Genomic DNA, 14,489 nt, shown 5'->3' with positions numbered 1-14,489 from the left:
CTGGCACTGCCAGACCCTGACCAGCCCACACTGCTGGATCCCTGCCAGCCCCTGACAAACGATTTTGCCATTTCACGAGGGAAAGGAGACATTGATTAACTCCTGTACTTGCCTTTCTGGAAAGGTTATGGCTTAATTGGTCAAACTGGGGAGTCATAAATCATGTGCTGAAGGATCAGCAGAGATAAAATTTTTGCCAGAATGTTGCAAAACACATTTTGGTAGGAGGGAAGGAGGGATATGGGTATGCCCATCCAGCTGTGGGGGCTGACAGCTCTTGAGTGCACAGAACCTTTCCAGGGAAACGATTCACCCTCCAGTCACAGGCCGGAAATTCCCCTTTTTGTTATCAGTTAAACTCAGAATTTGCAAAATAGCCTTTTTTTTTTTTTTAATTATTTTACTTATGGAAAAAGGAAGCAACAGGAAAGTCATTGTTTGCTTTATTCAGAAGAATCATAATTTCATCTGGTTTGAAAAATGACTCTCCTTTTCACTGGAAAGTGCTATTTCTCCAACCTAAAAGCTGTAATGGGGGGGATACAGCAGATCAGCTCTCAATAGGGTGGAAAATTGAGCAAGGGAACTGTCAGTCTTGGATTGGAATGATGCTGGAGGGAGAAAAGGTTTTTTGGCTCTGGAAGTGAGCTGGGTCCCATCCAGGTAGGCACAGCTTGCATTGGCTACATGGGCACACCCAGCTGTAGGGCACAGGGATGGGGACCAGGGACATACCATGGAGAGGTAGAAATGTCCTGGCTCAGGGACCTTGGTGCCACTCAGGACGTGGCATTATTGGAGAATGGAGCAAATTCTAGGCTCCACAGGACAGGCTGTGCAGACCTGTCCAGGTTCTCTAGGATGACTTTCCAACCAGAAGGAATGGGATGGAGTCAGTGACCAGGATTTCAGTGGAGCAGGGACAGAACTGTCAGTAGGGAAATCTGTGTCGAGCTGGGGAAGATGGAGTCTAAAAGAATCGTAGGGGCAAGTAAAGAGCAGACAGTTGTGTAGGACCAGGAGTGGTGCCAGGCAGAGGTGCTGAGACAGGGCAGGGCCGGGGTCGGTCCCGTCAGTAATGACCCAGACAGGAGGAGCGTGGCGCCCGCGGGGGGCAGCCGGGGCCGTGGGGAGCTCAGCGGGGCTTGGCTCCGGGATCTGGCAAAAACAAGGCTGAGGAGGGTATGAGTGATGCTCGGCCAGACTGGGATGGGCCAGTGCCCTTTGCAGCATCCCGCAGGGTGCGAGCCGTGCCCGTGCTGCGCTGGGAGGAGGAGGAGGGTGTTTTTCTGGAACGGCCTCCAAGGCAGAGATCGCTTCTCCTCTGATGTCTCTTGATTAGCTCATGCTGTGGCAGCCCAGGGGGGCGGCCCCGCCAGCCGGGGTCCCGCCTGCCATCACCCCCTCCCGGCTGCCCCAACAGGCAGAGCAGGGATGTGCCTGCGGGGACGGGGTCTCTGGGGACCTCGGGCTGCCTCGGGCTGGGATCGGCAGGGTGGCACCCCGAGCAAACGGGTCCCAAAGGCTTCGGGACAGCGCGTTCCCAAAACAGAGTGGGGAGGCTGGGCAGGATGACACCACTGTGCTCTTGTACTGGGAGGGAGAACAGGAGATTGAGGCACTTAACCCTTACAAAAGGGTCCTTTGAGCAGGGTAAAGGTGCTGGCAGCAAGTAGGAGAGCCAGGCTGTGGGCACAGCCCATGTAGGGGGCATGGGGGGCATTCTTGGTGGCACCAGGTGCCTGTGGGCACTGTGCTGGGGTGGTGGGAGCAGTTGGAACCTGGAACCCCAGCAGCTGGCTCTCAGTGGGACACAACTTCTCAATCTCCTCCATGAGGACCATCCAGGTGCTTCTCTTCAGGTTTATTAATGTTAATGGAGTTAGTCCTGTGTTAATGAGCACACACAAACCCAGGGCCCACTGCTGGGGCTCAGCCAGGGCTGCAGCAGCAGCACAGGGATGGTAAAATCATCCAGTGAGCAGGGAGCACAATGAGTGACAGGAACATCTCACAGGTCTGCACTCCCCTGGGATGCTCCAGGCACAGCTTCTAATGTGGGAACCCTCCCCACTGCCTGAGACAAGGCTGGCACTGGTAGGGATAAAGGCACTTCGTGGGAGGATTGCTACACATCTGGTAGATTGTGAATGAGCCCTGTGAGCTGGTGATGGAATTACTGCTGATCCACGGCAGGTAGAACACTAAGAACAGGGAACCAAAGATTCTGGGACCGAGGGTGGGGTAAGAAGTTCCAGCATCCCACCTCTGAGCATGGCAAGTCTCATCCAGTCTGTGATCAAAACTTATGCAGCTGGACAGAAACAGCCCCAACTGGAGGAACTGGTTACTTGGCATTTGCTTTAGCTGAACTTTCATTGTGGTGGTTCTCCAGGTAAATGATCTGGTGGCCCTTTTCAGATGGGCAGGGTGGTCTGGGACTCTGGAGGTCCCCGGGCAAAGCCAGGCTTGCTGCTGGGGCTTCTTCCATGGAGTTCTGTGAATCAGAGTCTTCAGAGGAGAAACTGCTCTGGCTGGAAATCTGGAAGTACTGGGCAGCTTCTGCCTGTGGCCCTGCTGGTGCACCAGCGGTGCTGGGATCTGAGGCAGTCCCCTGGGGCACGGCAGTAGCACACGGTGGGTCAGCTCCTGGGAAGCGTGTCCAGGGAGGCAGGGTGACGGGACGCCTCCGACGGGGCTGGCTGCGCTCCTGGGTGAGGTGTCCTGTCGCTCCCAGGCTGGATTTGCTCTTGGCTTTGGGATGGGGGGTGTCAGCAGAGACGTGGTGGTGAGAGGTGTGGGCATCCTGAGGCTCCAGCTGGCAGTGGGGCTGCAGAGAGCTCTGCTCCACACCCAGCGTGGAGGCAGGAGTGGTGCTGGGCTGGGACTGTCCTGGCCCCTGGGGCTGTCCTGGCCCCTCAGTGCTGGTCTCTGGCTGCTCTGCCAACCCCCTGCCCCCCAGCACTGCTGGCTCGGGGCTGGGGGCTGCTCTGCACACTGGGACTTCCATGTGAGGAGCTGCAGAGCCTGGGCTGGGGGGGCTGGAGGAGTCTCCCTGCCCGTCAGCTTGTGCTCCCCAGGCCTCCTGCAGTTCTGCCAGCATCTCCTCCAGGATCTGCCGGGTCTCCTGGTACTTGTGCTGTGCCTCTGTCCAGGCTGCCAACCCTTGGCTGCTCTGCATCCTGCGCACCTGAGCCTTCATCTCCTTCAGCTTCTCCAGGGCGAACTCCACCGAGAGCTTCTGGAAGGATCTCTGGAGGCAGCGCAGCGCCTGGCCCTCCCCGCGCTGCGCCCGGGCCGAGCACTGCCGGCAGTCCAGCTTCAGCCCTGCCACCTGCAAAAGAGGTGACAGTGGCTGCTTTCGTGGCCACCAGCAGCACCACGTCCTGCAGGGGGAGATCCCCTGCACTCACCTTGTTGGAGAACCGGACGAGCTCCTGCAGCAGCTCCTGTTCTGCCTGCCGCCGCTCCAGCTGCTGGGAGAAGCTCATCAGCTTTGACTGGAAAAGGGCTGCAGACACTTGGAGGGCCTCTGCCTCAGGGAACGTCCTGCCTCGGACCTTAGCTGCCTCCTGGCACAGGGTCAGGCCATGCTGGTACCGAGCCTGCAGGGACAGGAGGAGGGATCAGCTCCACACTTGCGAATGGTGCTGACCTGGGGTACGTGCCCTGCAGATAGCACTTGGCATTGCCATTAGCCCATCCATCACCATTACAAATGGATGGGAAACACTTCTGGGCAAGTGAGAACTAACAAAGCAATGGGATTCTCCAAATCTCTGCTCTGCCCTGGCCTGGTTTAAAATGCACCCAATGGACCTCCTGTCCCGAGTGGGGTCACCATGCCTCACCCTCCCGGCAGTGCGTGTGACAAAAGGGCCTACGCATCCAGGGGAACGAGAAGATCCTCATCATAACGTTATTTGTTGTCTGATGGATGCCCAGGCTTTGTAGGAAAAAGGATGGAGTGCGGCAGGGGTTGGGGACAGCAGTCCCAGCCCAGCACACATTGAGGAACAGTGCAGCCACCCCCTCACAGGAGCAGGACTGCCCAGAGTCCCCACAATGTTGGGGACTCAACAGGCCCCAACTGTTGAGTGTGCAACTGCAGTGTGACTCACTAGATCAGGGACACTCAGTTCTGCCCAGAAGCCTCTTTCCAAACCCAGGGGGTGTCTGTTACAGTAAAGCCCTTGCAGACATACTGTGGCCTGGGTGAGGAACTCCTTGAAGTGCTCGGCGGAGCCCTGGCAGCTGTCAGGACTCCAGTCCTCGGTGGCCATCTCCTGCAGCCGAGTTGCTGCCTCCCCATCCAGCCAGGACCCCAGCTGTGAGAGAGCAGAACAGGGATCAGCCATGGCAGTAGCAGCATGTCCACAGCACCTCCCCTTCCTGCCCCAGCCCAGCATCCCAGCCCAGGCTCAGTCACACACGGTAGCCCGCAATGAAAATCAAACCTCAGGCAATCCTGCCATTCTCCAGGCTTCTATCATCATCAGAAATAAAGGAAACATGAGCAAAACACTCAACCATGGAACACCACAGAGGGCAACTTCAACTTGTGGCAGCCCAGGGACACCCAGCTCACCTTGCCAAACTGAGCCTCGAGCTCCCGGACCTTGCGGAGGAAATGCAGGCGCGCCAGGCAGCTGTTGGACTGGGACACGAGGCTGTGAAGTTCTTCCTCCAGCTGACTATACAGCCCCTCAGCCAACTCTATACCACTCCTGGGGGTTGGGAGGAGGGAGGCCATCAGTGCCAGGCGCTGCCAGGTGAGCACAAAGTGGAGGGGAGCAGGTCTCTTGCCCAGCTCCTGACCCCAGCCTTGCAAGCACCTGGACATCTTCCCAACACATGGAGCAATTGGATAGCAAGGACCACGGGATGGGAAAGCCCCGTGTATCAGTACAGGGAGAGAAGGGAGCAGGAGGGAGCAGTGGATCAGCGCTGCCTCAATGCATGACCATGGGGCAGCATGGTGTGACTGCAGCAGTGCGGCATCACCAGATGGGTGCAGCATTCCCGGCCGACAGCGACATCACCGGGTGAGTATGGAATGGCCCAGTTACAGCATGGCTGGAGGAGCATCAGCACGGCCAGATTACGGCATCACTGGTGAGTATGGCGCGTCCAGGTGGGGTGACATTACTGGATGACTACAGCATGGCCAGAGGAGCCATGCATGGCCAGATTGTGACATCACTGGATGAGTGTGGCGCGGCCAGACAAGTGCACATCACCGGACGATCACGGCATGGCCAGAGGAGCACAGCACAGCACAGCTGGCCGGGCGCGGCACGGCCGGGACTTGGCCCCATCTAGTGGCTTCTCCCGAGCCCAGCCCAAGGCACTGCTGCCGGCATTGCGGAGCACGACAGATCTGGCCTGGCCTGAGGCAGGAGACCCTCTCAGGGATCTGGCACCAGTGAGGATGAGGGGACTCCTGCAACGGGCTGTCCCAGACATGTGGTCCATGCTTCCAGAGCAGGATTGATCATGGCAATAGCTTGGGCTCACGGGGACCGGGCTGTCCATGGGGAGGTGGCTGCGCCAGCCAGCAGGAGCAGGGGTCCCTGGCATTGGCACCCCCCGGCAGTGGAACTGTCCCATCCTACCTGACGTGATCAGAAGCACAGAGGCGGGCGGCCTCCCTGCGCAGCCGGGCCAGCAAGAACCCCCCCTCGCGCTGCACCCGCCCCAGCTGAGCATCACTCAGCACCTTCTGCATCAGCTCCTGGTGCCTCCTGATGCTTGCAGCCGCATCCTGTGGAGGAGGGGAGGGTCAGACAGGTGTCTCACCTGGGGCCTCACCTGCGGTCTCAGCCAGCACAGGGGCTGCTCCCCAGGCAGGACAGAGGGGACAGGGAACAGCCCCGTGGCCAGGAGCAGCCAGTCTGGGAATGGTTATGCCAAGTTTTGGGGAACTGGAGGGAAATGTTGCTGTGGCTGCACTGCAGATGGGCACATTGGGAATGTCCCCAACCTGTGGTGCTGCCACCCATTACCTGTGTCCCAGCCAGTGCGTTGGTGTTCCGCAGCTCCTGGATGCAGTGCTGCAGCAGCTCCGATGCCCGCCTCAGGCTGGCTGTGAAGGGCTGCAGCTTCTGTGGGGGACACACCGTGGGTCAGAGGCGGCAGCCTGCCCATGAGGAGCAGTAGGAGGAGGAGAAGTGCCAGGACAAAGCAGGAAATACTGTGAGGCACTGGGTTAAAGCTGATGAGGAAGGGAGTGAGGAGGTGGATGGGCAGCTGCAGGCAGGAGCACATAGGAAGGAGCTTGACCCTCCTGTGCTCAGAGCTCTCCTGTTCATTCCCCTCTCCCAGCCCTCCCTGTTGCTTTTCCAGGGATGTGTGTGGGACACATAAGATGCAGTGGGGACAGAGGGACACAGGGGAGGTGAGGCAATGGCTCATGGCGTGGTAACAGACACCTGGAAGAATTGAACCCACTCGCCGTGGCAGTAGGGGAAGGCACCGTCCAGCTCTGGGGGCAGCTGGGAGCTGTCGACGTGGCGGCTCAGAGCCTTCAGCGATGTCAGGATCTCCACCTGCAGGGCACAGGGCTTTGTAAGGCTGCCTGGAGCAGAGAACAACCCCCTATTGCACCAGCTCAGGGGACAGGGACAGGCTCACCTGCACCCCAGACAGTTTCTCACGGTGGCAGACCAGCTCCTTCTCAGCCAGGAGCAGCAAGCTGTGAATGCAGCCTGGAGACACACTCTGTGGGAGGCAGGGGAGAATCACCAGGGCAAACCCCACACAAAGCCCTCAGGTCATCCATGGCAGTGTGGGACTTTCCTGGATCAGCTGAGGCTGGTGAGCTCATTGCAAAGGAAAAGGCTCCCACTCTCACTGGTATGGGAGATGGAAACATGTCCCTCAGGCCATGACCTTGTCCCTGTCACCTTGCCTCCCTGGCAAAGAGCCTCATGAGTGAGCCCCTTCTCCGACACCAGTGACATTTCTCCATGTGATGAGCATCTGGGCCAATGTGGGTTTTATTGGGCATACAAAGGCTGTGGCAGGGGGGACCCCATAGCCCCTGGACAGCACAGGGCACTCCTGTGGCACTACCTGGGCACTGGCACAAGGACTCTGCCACAACAGTGGATTGTCACTGCAGAGCCCATTTCCTCGTGAGTTCACAGATCAGGATGCTGGAGGGCTCTTGGTGATGCCTGCTGGGTGATGGCAGGGCTCAGAAGGGACCTTTGGGGATTGCATGGAGAGCAGGCATAGGGGAGGCTCTGAGGGACCCCCAAAGGGTGGCAGGACTCCCTCCCAGACAGGGACAGCCCTGGCATGCCTATGGCACAGGCACACAGAGCCTGGCATACCTGGACGGAGCGGAGGGCTGAGAACAGGACGGGAGCGGGCGGCTGCTTCCGGGCATCCACCACAACTGTCAGCCCAGCATCCTTTGCTTCTCGCCTCTCACCATTCTTCACTTCTTGCCTAGAGAGGGGAAACACAGCAGGAGTGGGGGTCCTTCCCTCTCAAAGCCCCCTCCCACATTCTGTACCCCCAGGCAGGCAGGAACCCACAGGCAGAGGCCTCATCCCTGTGGGATGTCCCTGCCAAGGGCTCAAAGCATGTGCCTCTGGCAGGGGCATGGTCCAGGCACCTCGGGGATGTGCCCAAACCAGAGTGTGTGGGATGCTGGGTGTCCATCCCAACTTGGCCTGGGAGCCCTGAGCCAGGCAGCGGCTGGGGGTCCCTGGCAGGTCCTGTTGGCTCTTACCTGGGGAGGGAGCAGAGGCAGAGGATGAGCCTTGCCAGCTCGGCAGCTGAGCACCACGCAGCCCGCCAGGCACTGCCACTGGTGGTCACCAGGAGGAGGGCCCTGCCCAGCCTGTCCGAGCTCCCTGTGGAGAAAGGGTGAGTGACTCCTCTGGCAGCCACCTGCCAGACCTGAGCACCCCACAATGGGCTGGGGTAACCATCAGTGCAGCCTCAGCTCAGCCTGCCATGGTGCAGCCCCTCTGGATCTTTGAGAGCCAGTGCAGGGGGGCTCATGGCATGAATGTCTGGAATTCCAGAGCTGCTGGGGACGTTTTTCCTGAGAAGAAGATGGGTTTTGTTAATGCTTTTTGGTTCTTGGGAAAAAGAAGGAGCCAAATGTTTAGTGTTTGGCAGCTAAAGCTGAACAGCTTCACTGGAGAGGAATGGTGTGGGAGGGCTTGGGGCGGCTGGGACCGGGGCAGCTGCTCTGCACAGGCTGCCTGCATTTATGTTTTTAATGTTTTTGCCCAGCTGAAAAAAAATTTTCCGCTTAGAGTATTTCTGGCCTCCAGCAAAGCCCCGAAACCTTCCTCCAAAACACTCCAGCAGCCTGAGTTTCCATCCAGAGGCCTCTCCCTCCCATTCCCCAGGCTCATGGTGCCAGCAGTACCTGGCAGGCAGATGATGCCCGAGCGCAGCAGCCCAGCGTGCAGTTCCTGCCAGGCTGGAGGCTCCCGACCAGCAGGGCCAGTGCTGGGCACAGAGGGACCATTCTTGCAGCTGGAACTTTCCAGAGACCGTTCCTCCACAGGAGCAGTAGTGGCTGCATTCGTACCTGTGCACAGGGATAGAGGAGAGGGAAGCTGGTGACACTCAGCGAAGCAGAGGAATAACAAAGCCCCAGCAGAGCCTGGTCAGGTGCTGCAGCCCCACAGGGTGGTACCTTTCCCTGCTGCCTTGGCTCTGCCCATCCTGGGCGAGTAGATGGCCGACATCTTCTTCCAGGCCCCCTCGTGCTGGCTGCTGGTTTTTTCATCCTCAGGGGCTGCCCCGAGCCGCGTGCCCTTCAGGAAGGAGAACTTGTGGCTGGAGCCTGGGGGGACCCGGGGGCTGCCCCGCTGCGCCGACCCCCCTCGCTCTGGCACTGCAGGAGCCGCTCGGCGGGACTGGCGGGTGAGGAGCATGGGGCTGCCTGCCCCCTTCCTGTGCTGTGGGGGGGTCTCACGGGGGGTGGCGGGGGGCAGCTCGGAGCCAGGGCTGCCGGGCTCCTCCACGATGGCTGCCATCAGCCCAGAGCCGAAGCTCACCGGGTTCTGCAGCGCGGCCATGTAGGAGTCACGTTGGCGGCACTTTGGCCCATGTGACTCTGGCTCTTGGCTTATCTCCCTCCCCAGGCACGGGCTGCAGGGACGCTCCTCTGAGCTCAGTGCTCCCCCACAGGGCCAAGAATCTGCTCCTGATCCCCCATTCGCCCAGGGGAGCATCTCGTCAGCCCCAGCCCTTATTGTCCCTGGAAGGCAGGTGGGCAACAGGGATCTGGTCAGGACGTCCAAGTCCTCCTGGGATTGCTCCAGCAGGTCCACATACTCCCCCTCCAGGTTCTGGCTGATGATTTCACTGAGGCTGGGCACAGGCAGTGTGGCCGGCTTCTTCCGCAGACCTGCCTGCTCCACCTTGATCAGTCCGGGGTATCGTCCATGGCTTGACTTCCGAGAAGTGGCCTTGCAGCCTGGGATGGTGCCCACAACGTTGCTGTAGGGCGTGGGGACGTTCACTGTGCCATGGAGCACAAGTGTCCCAGGTGCACTCTCAGGAGCAGATTCATGCCAGGTCCCAGTGGGCACACTGTCAGCTCCAGCCCTGGGCTTGTCGGTGAACTCAGGCGTGGCAATCCGGCTCCATGGCAGTGGGGTGACGCCGTTCTCGGTGGCCACCAGGCAGGTGTGCAGGGGAGCTCCAGCCCAGCTATTGTTCACCTCCTCCAGCCATGCGTTGGTGAAGAGCAGAGCGTGGGTGGCCTCGGGGACAGGTGTCTCCTCCACGGAGCGCAGGTCCAGGGAGAGGTGCTTGATGGTGACACGCGCTGTGTGCTCCTCACAGGGCTCTGCTTGCAGATAGAAGTCCCCGGGGCGCAGCAGGAGGGGGTTGAGCGGTGCGAGGTGCACAACCACCTTCTCGTGCAGACACAAGGGCCAGCCTTCATGGAGAAAGATGCGGTTAAAGTAGGGAGCCTGGGAAGGAGGAAGAACACAGTGCATGAGGGAGCCCTGCCAGCTCTGTGCCTCCCAGCCACCCCCACACGCTCTTGCTGCCCGGCCCCGTGCCTCCCATGATTAAGATGAAAGAGCCTGGTGACCCAATGCATGTCCCTGAGCCAAGGCCCTGCAGCACAGCCCTGCAAGCCCACCCTGATCCATGGCTATTCCCACAGTGTGGAGTCTACCCATGTGCTTACAGAGGGAAAAACTCTGCTTAAGCCTCTCTAGGATCAAGACAAGATGACCCCAGAGTCCCCCTGCCCTTATTGCAGGGACCACATGTGCTGGACAAATCCCAGGGAGTTGTTTGTGCCATGGTCCCCTCTGCAGGGAACGGATGGGACAAGGGGTGGACGTGCATGGAGGGAGCCCACAGGGCAGCGTGCCCATGCAGGCAGGACTCCTTGGGGCAAATGCCCGTGTCTGGGAGGGGCTCATGGGGGCACCGTGGTGGGCACGGGGGCTTACACAGGCCGCCTGCCGCAGGCGCTCGAAGAGCCGCTTGGCGGGGATGAGGAACTGGAGCAGGCAGCAGAGCCCATCCCCCTGGTAGCTGGTCTCCAGCAGCCGAAACACCTGGCCCAGGACGGTGGGAGCCGTGGCTTCGAAGGGCGGGTAGAGGGCCTGGAGAGCACTTTGCACCGCCGCATCCAGGGCCCCGGCATCCTGCGGGAGAGAGGCGAGTGTCGCTGGTGGGAGAGTGGCCCCACAGCGGGGACACGTTCCGCCTGACTCGCTGTCTCTGCCCACCATCCCACGCTGTGCTGTGCCACTGTCGGGGCCCTGGGACGCCCACACTGGCAATGCTGCAGAGCTCAGGGGCTCCAAACCCTCCTGGGCTGGAAACGGGAGGAGCCGGGATGGAGCACAGCAAGCACGGCGCAGGCGGGGCGGGTCCGGTTCCCAGCGCCCGGCTGTGGTTAAGGAGCCTGGGATAAACCCCGAGGCTGCAGCCGCCTTGCTCGGCCGCCAGCCATGAGGAGGCGGAGGAGCCGCAGCAGCCGAGGGGTTGAGAGGAGTCAGACCAGACAGATCGTGGGGCTGTGCCGGGCTCCGCAGCTCGCTGCAGGAATGCAGCAGATGGGAGGAAGGACAAACATCTGAAGATGGATAGGGTGTTTTGGTCCAGACTCATTGCTGAATTCGCCAAACCCAGAATTATTCCTGTATTTTCTGGGAAGTCTTCTGCTGTGTTGCATCCTCCCGCACTGCCCCAGAGCAGGGTGAGGACACTGGGGCTGTGCCACCTGTGGACCAGCAGTTCCCAGTTCATTCTCTCAGTGCTGCAGGAGCTGGAGGCTGTGTGGCATGGCTGGTACATGGAGAAAAGCCATCCCACAGCTCCCGTGGTGCCTGGGCTGTGCTCCTGGCAGCTCAAGGATGAGTCTGGCACACCTGTCAAGGCGAGTGGGGAAGAGAAGCATCCTCCAAGCAGAAAGGTCTTGCTCCCATAAGAGCACCCAGGAAGTCTGGTGGGATTAGCTCAAGGTGAGCATTACTTTCAGGCAGCTAATCCCTGGTCCAGGAGCCCATACAGAGACAAAAGGGCCATGGTTAATTCAGCTTAATTAGTTTTAATGCGCTTTAGCTAAAGCACTTTGCAGTCATGCTCTGGTTAATTATTTCTGACTTTTTTTCCATGTCTCGGCACAGGAATCTCCTGCCCCTACACCTGACAGGAGAAACCAGAGAGCTGGGCAGAAGAGGAGGCCAGCCAGTCCTTTCTCAGGGCCCTGATCTGCCACTGTTTCCTGTCCAGGCTTTCTGCCCTTGGACCTTTCTCCTCAAGCTTTGTTCTTATTGTGTACAGTTCCTAGAATGGACTGGAGACCTTACTCTGGAAAATCCCTGATGGAGAGCAAAGCCCAGCACCCCATTCCATATTGCTGCACCCCATTCCATATTGCTCCAGTGGGGCCCTGGTGCAGCCACCTGGTCCCCAGTGCTGATCCCAGGTGGGTGCCCACCACCTCCTTGCCCAGCACTACCCAGCTGGACTTCCTCCCCATCCCAACACCAAGGTGAGGAGCCACAACAGCACAGGAGGATCCATCCAACTCTGAGTGCTGCCATGAGAGATGAGCCAGAACTGCCTGCCTTGCCTCCAACAGTCTTTTTAATCCTCCCATGGACAGTGACTCCCACATTGCCTGGGCAGCCCGTGCCAGTGCTTGACAACTCAGTGAAGAAATTTTTCTCTAGTATCCAGTCTAACCCTCCCCTGGCACCATTTGAGGCTGTTTCCTGTTGCCTTATCACCCAGGACTTCATCCAGTGGCAGGGACAGCATGAGCCAGTGTCAGGAGAGAACCAGGGACTGACAGAGGGACCAGACACAGCCTGAGTTGTGCTGGGGAATATTTTGGCCTGGAATGACTGACTAAAATGTTTTCATGGAGTTGTTACAAAGCACTTCATCACTGGGGGAGGCTTTTTGGGGTAACCATGGTGCAGCAGCTCCAAGTTTGTCGGCGAAGCTGCATCCGGCCAGCCAGGAGCCCATAGGAATCCAAAAGCAGCCCCTCCACCCGCTGGGAGGGAGCTGGAACAAAGGCATTAGGGAGCATAAGGAGATTTACATTTGCAAAGCTATTTCCATTTTAATAAGCCAAAGCGCTGTTAAATAGAGATTGATATTTCTCCCCAAATACCCATATTTTTTAACTGGTTTACATCAACAAGATGATCTGGGCTTTGGGGTTTTGGTGTGGTAAAGTTGTTTAACCCATGCCCGAAGCCACAGAGTGACTCAGCTCCAGCTCCTTTCTCCCCGCTGCTCAGGAAGGAGAGGCTTGAGCCTGGGACCAGTCCTGAATACCAATTCCTCTGGCTGTCACCAGCTTTGGCAGGGCACGATGGAGGCGCTCGGCCCGGCCCAGAGCGGGGGCCGCGCTCAGCAGAGCCCGGGGCAACGGCACGTGCCGGCCGCGGTGGGAGCGATCCCGTGGCCCTGCGAGCGTCCCCTGGCACGGCAGCTCCGGCCGCTGCACGCCATCCCCCTCTCTAACTCTGCAGGGAAGTTTAAGCATCGCAGGATGCAGCCCCGCACACACCTGCCCAAGCGGCCACGGCCTCCTCCACTCCTGATTCCCAACCTTGCACACCCAACCTCCACCTTCACATCTGTCTCTGCCTTCCCACCCACCTCTGCCCTGACACCCACCTCCACACCCACCTCTGCCTTTGCACCTCCCTCCCCCTTCGCTCCCGACCTCCCTGTGCTGTCGCTCCCGCTGCCCACCGTGTGCCCACCCGGTGCCCACCCGGCAGCCACGGGGAGGGGCAGCGGCAGGGAGAGGGATTACCCCAGGGATTACCATGTTTCCCAGGAAGTGGCAGAGGGGCCGGGGGCCGCGGCACAGACCGTCCCGTCCCTCCTCCTCCTCGCAGGCTCTCCCGGCCCGGGGCTCCCGGCCGGTCCCCGTTCCGCCGGCGGCTCTTCCCGGCGCCGGCGCCTCCGGAGCCGCGGGCGGGGGCGGGCAGCCCCGGCCCCCCCGGCCCCCTCCGCCCGCCGCGCCTCTTCTGGGGGAAAAAAAGAAGAAACAAAAAAAAAACAAAAAACAAAAAGAAAGAAAAGAAAGAAAAGGCGAAGAAAGCGGGAGCGGGGCGGGGCGGGGGAGGGGAGGGAGGGGGCTGGCGGGGGTGGCCCGGACAGAGCCGGGGGGGCGGCGGGGCCGCTTTCCTGTGCCCGCCGGCGGGAGCCCCCGCACGCTCCCGAGCCGCGGCCCCCGGGGACAGTCCCCTGTGTGTCCCCGCGGGCGGGGGATGGGGTCGGAGTAGAGGGAGAAAGAGACCCCGAGGGGTGCAGGAGGAGACTGTACCGGGGGTCCTCCCCCAGCCCCCGCCGTCCCCCCGAGCAGCTGCAGGAGAAGGGTTCTGGAACACAACGGGAACACGCAGATATATGGGCATGTGTGTGTACGTGTGCATGTGTGTACACATGTGTTTGTACACGTATGCAGATGTGCTCATACAGGCGTTTTGTGTGGGGGTGCCCCTCTTTTCCAACCCAGCCAGGGTCAGTGTGATTCCTCGGCAGTGGTGTGTGTCGTGGATGGATCCCGTGGCTCCCAGTTCCCATTCCTGAGTTGCCCCAAAAGCGCAGCATCAGGACAGTGAGTGCCTCTCTTGGGACTTTGAACAGTTCCAGGGATGGGAAGGACCTACTGAGGGGCAGGATCATGGGATTCAGCAACCAGAACTGTACAAAAACAACCAGCATAAGAGCCAAAGCCACAGATTTGTTCTCTCCTAAGGCAAAATGCTGCTTCACACAGCCCTGCCAGTCCTGGGCACAGACACTTCTCCCAACCCCAGGCATGCTGGGCACAGCTCTCCCAGCCCCATGCACAGTGGGCACAGCATCACCAGCTCTGCCAGCCCTGCACAACTCCCAGCACTCTCAGCTCTCTGCGCCTTGCTCAGGCTGCAATCATTTCCACTGTTGCATTCGTGGGAATGGGCTCAAGGCCGGCACTGGGGCTGGGAAAGCACCGGGGCGGGTGGGAC

At 59.8% G+C, this 14,489-nt stretch overlaps 1 protein-coding gene across 1 annotated transcript; it reads right to left on the bottom strand.

Annotated features, from left to right (window-relative positions):
* Window positions 1-1,115: 1,115 nt before the first annotated feature.
* KIAA1755 (KIAA1755 ortholog) lies at window positions 1,116-13,420 on the bottom strand. Its single transcript, XM_054274520.1, has 14 exons — window positions 13,298-13,420; window positions 10,449-10,646; window positions 8,666-9,953; window positions 8,393-8,557; window positions 7,742-7,865; window positions 7,338-7,455; window positions 6,634-6,720; window positions 6,432-6,548; window positions 6,006-6,104; window positions 5,616-5,764; window positions 4,589-4,727; window positions 4,206-4,328; window positions 3,414-3,605; window positions 1,116-3,334 (listed from the first exon to the last, which is right to left on the bottom strand). Exons 1-14 carry the CDS (start codon window positions 13,298-13,300, stop codon window positions 2,348-2,350), a joined length of 3,789 nt encoding a protein of 1,262 aa, XP_054130495.1. The 5' UTR covers window positions 13,301-13,420; the 3' UTR covers window positions 1,116-2,347.
* Between the last annotated feature and the right edge of the window lie 1,069 nt (window positions 13,421-14,489).

The sequence above is a fragment of the Melozone crissalis genome, unplaced genomic scaffold (assembly GCF_028551555.1).
Source record: "Melozone crissalis strain CALT ecotype California unplaced genomic scaffold, PUWL_Pcris_2 ptg000017l_1, whole genome shotgun sequence".
Taxonomy (NCBI): Eukaryota; Metazoa; Chordata; class Aves; order Passeriformes; family Passerellidae; genus Melozone; species Melozone crissalis.
This window is presented reverse-complemented; position numbering and strand designations above follow the sequence as displayed.

What these genes read in the sequence shown, in the direction of transcription:
- KIAA1755 (XM_054274520.1), bottom strand. An exon ending in CAGCCCTCCGCTCCGTCCAG is followed by an intron (nt 6,721 to 7,337) that starts GTATGCCAGGCT and finishes TGCCTCCCACAG; the next exon opens with AGTGTGTCTCCAGGCTGCAT. An exon ending in AGTGGGTTCAATTCTTCCAG is followed by an intron (nt 6,105 to 6,431) that starts GTGTCTGTTACC and finishes TGTCCCCCACAG; the next exon opens with AAGCTGCAGCCCTTCACAGC.